The sequence below is a fragment of the Bubalus kerabau genome, chromosome 19 (assembly GCF_029407905.1).
Source record: "Bubalus kerabau isolate K-KA32 ecotype Philippines breed swamp buffalo chromosome 19, PCC_UOA_SB_1v2, whole genome shotgun sequence".
Lineage (NCBI taxonomy): Eukaryota > Metazoa > Chordata > Mammalia > Artiodactyla > Bovidae > Bubalus > Bubalus kerabau.
Window position 1 is genome coordinate 70,902,081 of NC_073642.1, and position 6,754 is coordinate 70,908,834.

Consider the following 6,754-nt stretch of genomic DNA (forward strand, 5'->3'; position numbering starts at 1 on the left):
GGTTGTGGTATTTCTCATTGTTTGGGCTTCCCTGATATCTCAGTAGATAAAGAATCCTCCTGCAATGCAGGACACCCTGGTTCGATTCCTGGGTCCGGAAGATCCCTTGGAGAAGAGATAGGCTACCCACTCCAGTATTCTTGGGCTTCCTGTGGCTCAGCTGGCAAAGAATCTTCCTGCAATGTGGGAGACCTGGATTTGATTCCTGGGTTGGGAAGACCGTGGAGAAGGGAAAGGCTGCCCACTGCAGTATTCTGGCCTGTAGTCCATGGGATCACAGAGTCGGAAACAACTGAGCGACTTTCACTTTCTCATTGTCTACTCTGTTCAATTTGTCTTTGTTTGGTTTCTGCTGAAAGAGCTTCGCATAATTATCTAAAAGTGGCTGTTGTCGTAAAGAACCCGCCTGCCAATGCTGCAGATGCAAGAGATATGGGTTTGACCCTGGGTCAGAAAGATGCCCTGGAGGAGGGCATGGCAACCCTCTCCAGTATTCTTGCCTGGAGAATTTCATGGACAGAGGAGCCTAACAGGCTACAGTCCCCTGGGTGGTAAAGAGTCAGGCACGAATAAAGTGACTAGCATGCAGGCATTAGGACAAAAGTGATTTAAAATCATGAAGTGCCATGAGCTAAAAGGTAGCGTTTCTTATGTGAGACAGTCAGGAGACATGGCTGAACGCCGAAACGGTGCTCACAGTGGCTTCGTTATTCATCAGGGAATATTCTGTGTATTCCTTAGATATATTGTGCTCTCTCATTGAAAGAGTTTTTTCTTGTATAAACTTCTTGTGGGTCATACCTTAATAAAGCTGAGAATATCAAGTAAGAATTGCTTTTCAAGTACAAGCTTCCCTTTAGTATGTGCTCTCTATCTGCCGTAAAACCACCCAAATGACAGAAGCTACTGCACCTACTAGAGCCTGTCAATTAGTGAAGGGAGGAATGCCGCTCAGTGGTGCTCAAAGAGCTGACACCACACTCAGACCATTATTCATAGTTTTCTCCATGGAAATTCAGTGGGACCCTCACCCCAGGTTGATGTAGAAGGTGAGTCTGAGGACACCACAGACGTAGATTAAGGAACACAGACGACACAAACTTTTCATCTTCCTGCATCTGTGCGTGGTGTCAGCAGGCTCAGCTTCTATCTCAGGCTGGCATGGAGGTCCCGCTGCATCTCTGTGGAGAGAACTATGGCTGATGCAGTGAGTGAGGTGTCAGTTAAGTTATCATCACCAAGGGGGCTTCTTCCCTGGCTCGGGGTTTATACACCTCTGTTGTCTGAGTCCAGCTACACTTGCACTGCTGACCACTGGCTAGCTCGTTCACTGGCCCTGCTGTGCTGAGCAGCACTGCTGAGTCACACAGAGCCTCTCCTGTGGATCTAGCGAGCTTGCACCAAATGTCCAGAGAACGGGCCTACGTGACAAGAGGAAGCAACCCTAAGAGACTGTGCCTTTCATGCAGTGAGGATATGGTGCCCTATCCCAACACACGTTGCTACCTCAGAGACTGAGGAGATACCTAAGAGTCATGAATGCAGAGAAGTTCCCCAGAAAAACTGCTCCAAGGAGAGGAAGCTACAGGTCCTGACAGGAGACCAGCTGTCAATCACCATCTGCACCTGCTCCTGCAACACACAATTGTGTGTGCCCAGCACCTGCTGGTGGTCATGGAGCCCCCAGAGGGTGGCTGGTGTCTGGGCTCACACTGCCTTCCCCTCACTGTGTCTCTTGCCAAATAACACATGGCTGTGTCCTCTGTGGGCACAGAGCTCACCTGCAGGGAGAACTGGTTCTTGGGTGTGTCTCTGCAGATGGAGGTGTGGCTCTTGTTGGAGGGGCTGTGGCAAGTGTCACTATTATAATACATGCATCCCATCTGCTCTAGACCCTTCCCTGGGGCCTGGCGGATCCAGTTCCTACCATAATCACTGGTGATGGAGTAACCGGAACCAGCACAGGTGAGGGAGAGTGTCTGTGAGGACTTTATCAGTTCTGGGCCTGACTCCTGCAGCTGCACCTGTGACAGGACACCTGGGGACAAGGAGAATCCGTCCCTGTCAGTCACCTGCAGTCACAATTATCCCCACAGACCCGTGTCTGCACCTGAGACCCTCATCTTCAGGAGCTGTCACCAGGCAGAGGAGAAGACCCCACAGCCTCATCTTCTTCTACACCACAACCCTGCCTTCCCTGAGACCTCCGTCCTGTGCGAGCAGAGAGGGGTGAGCTCCCACTGCTCAGGGGTGGATTTTATCCTGGAGCTTGAGCAGGAATTTGCATTGAGGAACTCTATTCCTGTGAATACGGAGAGTCTGTGGTCACACTCACCCTGGTCATCCCAGGGTCCCCATGGATCCCTTCTGAATTTACATGGTTGGAAAGCAAGGGTGGGAAAGCAGTGTGTCTATCAGATGGCTTGGAACCAGATTCCAGGGCAGGTTCCCCTTTCTGAGCCCAGAGTCTCTGTCCTGATGGCCCCCACCTCCTGCCCCTTGTCCATCTCAGCTCAGCCCCTCATCCTCTCAGTCCTTGGTTCTTTCCTCAGGGCTGAGCCCAGCACAGCTCCTGCTTCCTTTCCCTGTGCCAGTGATGGTCACTGTGATGGGAAAGAGGACAGATGGTGGTGGGCTTCACGTTGACCCCACGGACAAATCCACCTGAGGACCTCTGCATTTCCCCTTATGAATGATCCAGACATAAGCTCAGAATGGGGTGTGGACTTCAGAGACATTGAGGCGAGATGGTATCACCCTGATTGATCTCACGGGAATGTGTGTGTGTTGAGTGACTCAGTGAACTGGCCAAACTGTCAATGCCTATATAAGGACACAAGGTGACAGTATTTATGTTAAGATGCTAATAAAAGCTAGCATGTAGGTGAATTTGCAGTATAGAATCTGTGAATGATGAGAATCATTGCATATGCAGCACTGGGGAACTCTGACACTAGAGTCTTTAACACACCACATGCTCCATATTCTAAGTGTGCAATTTGACAGAAAGAAGGAGGGTGGGTCTCTTCCTTCCTCATGTACAAAAAAATGATTAAAATGTTTAAATATCTCATGTTTCGTTTCATGTTTTGAAATCAACATGACAGTCAAGTGTTTTACTGAGTTCCTTAGAAAGATGAAAAATGAAGGAGAAAAAACTTTAGCTGTTGAATATTATATATGTGTGTGTTTGTGTAAAGCTATCCTTATGTCAAGGAAAAATTAAAACATACATACACACACACACTTGTCTGAGCGTGACTTAAACCAGAACAATGAAATATCAGGACACACAAGAGGGTTTGTGGAGCAGTTCCTGTTCAGGAGGAGGAAAGAACAGGTTCTGAGGAGAATCCCCCCCCAGGACCCCCTCCACCTAACTCCTCTTCCGCACCTGGTCCTGAGCTCAGCTTTGACCTGAGTCTTGAGCGCCCCCTGGTGGTCATGGGCCCCTACGCAGGGAGGTTTTTGTCTGGGCTCACTCCGACTTCCCCTCACTGTGTCCTTTGCACAGTAGTACAGGGCCGTGTCCTCAGTTGTCACGCTGCTCAGTAATACAAGAGACTAGGCTCTTGGAGATGTCGCTGGTGATGCTGAGCCTGGACTTAAGGGCTGGGTGGTAGTATGTGCTTCCATATCATATATATATCATATATAGTATATATGATACCAACCAACTCCAATCCCTTTTGTGGAGTCTGGCAGACCCAGCCTACACCATTGTTGGTTAATGAGAATCCAGACACAGTGCAGGTGAAGGAAAGGGTCTGTGAGGGCTTCACCAGGCTGGGGCCCGACTCCTGCAGCTGCACCTGGGACAGGACCCCTGTGGAGAGAGAGAAGCACGGTGACCCATGGGCTCAGATGCACCTTCCCCACGTGCCCATGTCTGACCCAGAGACACTCACCTCTGGGGGCTGAGAGCACAAAGAGGAGGGTCCACAGTGGGTTCATTTTTGAGCAGATGAGAGTCACCACTCCTGGAAATCTCTTCAAGCCTGAGGAGGAGCCTGAATTTAAGTGAGCTGGTGCTCTGTTTCTACCCTGTGACCTGAGTGGATATTTGCATACGGGAGGGACCTCCGTATAAAAAGCAGAAAGCAGTGAATAGAGGTCCTGTCTATGGGGCTCCCCCTGTGAAGGGGGTGCTGACTGTGCCCTCAGAGAACTCAGCCCCTCCTGGGGTCCCCCTCCCCAGACCAGGAAGACTTGAGGAATGAAATGATGAGAGAGGGCTGGTCAGAAAAAAAGAGTCTGTCAGGCAACAATGGCAGATTTTGGGAAGAGACTTTAACCCCCTGGAGGTGTTTACCTTTACTCCTCAAAAGCCCAACACACATTCAGGTACCAGCCATTTGTCAGACACTAACTCTTATTTCTTTTTCTTTCCTGATTGGCTTATGTTACTCACTCCATATGCAAACATTATAGAAAAATATACATGTAATAATCACATTGAATTCAAATGGAGTTGAGTACAATTTAATGTTTATCAGGATTCCCAAAGTATTTATATTTCCCTTTGCTTTCTTGACTATTTTTTCATGTGAAACAGTTTAAATATCCTCAAGAATCTCTATAGGTGGTTTTTTCATAGTAATTAAGGACAGCATTAATTTTGTGGACAAAGTAGATATTTCTGCTGAGATGCTTGTCTTCCCAGCACAGCTGACTTGCCCAGTGGCCTGTCCTGCCTTTTCCTGTGCACAATTGAGTGTCTGCAGGAACTCGTGAACCTCAGGATCTCCTCCTTGAGGGTGGACACTGAGGACCCCAAGGCCAGCGAGGACTGAGGACAGACAGCTCCTGGAAGCTCCTCAGTGCTCCGCTCCCCTGTCTCACTGTGGGCCCTGAGGCTGTGGCCTCAGCACCTGCATTCCGTCTGTTATGATGTAGACTGGGGCTGACGACCGTCACAGCATGTCTGGACTTCACACTGGGTTTGCCCGGGGTGGGGAGTGCTGTCTTCAGTGTCATCAGTGGTGTTATCCCTCCTGGAGCCAGAAAAGACCAGTGTGTGTCGCCATCTCTGACTGACACCCTGTCAATGTGACCCTGATCCACTCCTTCCTGAGATATCAACACTGCAGCTTTGGGGCGGGTCGGCTCTCCCTCAGCCCAGGGATCTCACTAGTACATTGACTAAAGTGGAAACTGCTGTGTATGAAAAACCCTTTCCTCCATTCCATTTCATGAAGAGAGTCCTAAATGTACCATATTAATTCTTTAGGTGTTATTTTTGTTCAGTCGCTCATTGTGTCTGACTCTTTGTGACCCCACAGACTGCAGCATGCCAGGCTTCACTGTCTTTCACCATCTCCCAGAATTTGCTCAAACTGATGCCATACAACCATCTGGTCTTCTGTTATCTCCTTCTCCTTCTGCCTTCTATCTTTCCCAGCATCAGGGCCTTTTCCAAAGATTTGGCTCTTCCCTTCAGGTGGCCAAAGTATTGGAGCTTCAACTTCGTCATCAGTCCTTTCAATGAATATTCGAGACAGATTTTCTTTAGGAGTGACTGATTTAATCTCCTTGCAGTCTGAGGGACTCTCAAGAGCCCCACAGTTCGAAAGCAACAATTCAGTTTTCAACCCTCTTTATGGTCCTACTCTCACATCCTTATATGACTATTGGACAAACCATGGCTTTGACCATACAGACCTTTACTGGCAATGTCTCTGCTTTTTAATACACTGTCTAGGATTGTCAGAGCTTTTCTCCAAAGAGCAATCGTCTTTCGATTTCATGGCTGCAGTCACCATATGCAGTGATTTTGGAGCTGAAGAAAATAAAGTATTTCACTGATTCTATTGTTACACTATCTGTATGCCATGAAGTGATGGGACTGGATGCCATGATCTTAGTATTTTGAATGTTGAGTTTTAAGTTAGCTTTGTCATTCTCTTCTTTCACTTTCATCAAGAGGTTCTTCAATTCCTCTTTGCTCTCTGCCATACGGGTGGTGTCCTCTGCGTATCTGAGGTTATTGCTATTTCTCCTGGCAATCTTGATTTCAGCTTGTGCTTCATTCAGCCCAGCATTTTGCATGATGTACTCTGCATATAATTTAAATGAGCAGGGTGGCAATATACAGGCTTGATGTACTCCTTTCCCAATTTGGAATCAGTCCATTGTTCCATGTCCAGTTCTAACTGTTGCTTCTTGACCTGCATACATATCTCTCAGCAGGCAGGTAAGGTGGTCTGGTATTCCCATCTCTTTAAAAAATTTCCACAGTTTGTTATGATCCACACAGTCAAAGGCTTTGGCATAGTCAATAAAGCAGAAGTAGACGTTTCTCTGGAACTTTCTTGCTTTTTCAATGATCCAATGGATGTTAGCAATTTGATTTCCTATTTACTTACCTTTTCTAAATCCACCTTGAACATCTGGAAGTTCTTGGTTCACACACTGTTGAAGCTTTGCTTGGAGAATTTTGAGCATTATTTTTCTAGCATGTGAGATGATTGCAATTTTGCAAAAGGTTGAACATTCTTTACATTCTTTGGCATTGCCTTCTTTGGGATTGGAATGAAAACTGAACTCTTCCAGTCCTGTGGCCACTTAGGATTTTTCCAAATTTGCTGCTGTATTGAGTGCAGCACATTCAGAGCATCATCTTTTAAGATTTGAAATAGCTCAGCTGGAATTTCATCACCTCCACTAGCTTTGTACCTAGTGATGCTCCTAAGGCCTACTTGACTTGGGACTCCAGGGTGCTGGCTGTATGTCAGTGATCACACCATTGTGGTTA

The 6,754-nt window shown here is 47.4% G+C and overlaps 1 gene segment (V, D, J or C); it reads right to left on the minus strand.

Annotated features, from left to right (window-relative positions):
* Positions 1-1,223: 1,223 nt before the first annotated feature.
* Positions 1,224-3,954, minus strand: LOC129633983 (immunoglobulin heavy variable 4-59-like). The segment is given in 5 exon segments: positions 1,224-1,421; positions 1,728-1,923; positions 2,037-2,038; positions 3,717-3,826; positions 3,909-3,954. Coding segments are annotated over 5 exon segments (552 nt in total).
* Between the last annotated feature and the right edge of the window lie 2,800 nt (positions 3,955-6,754).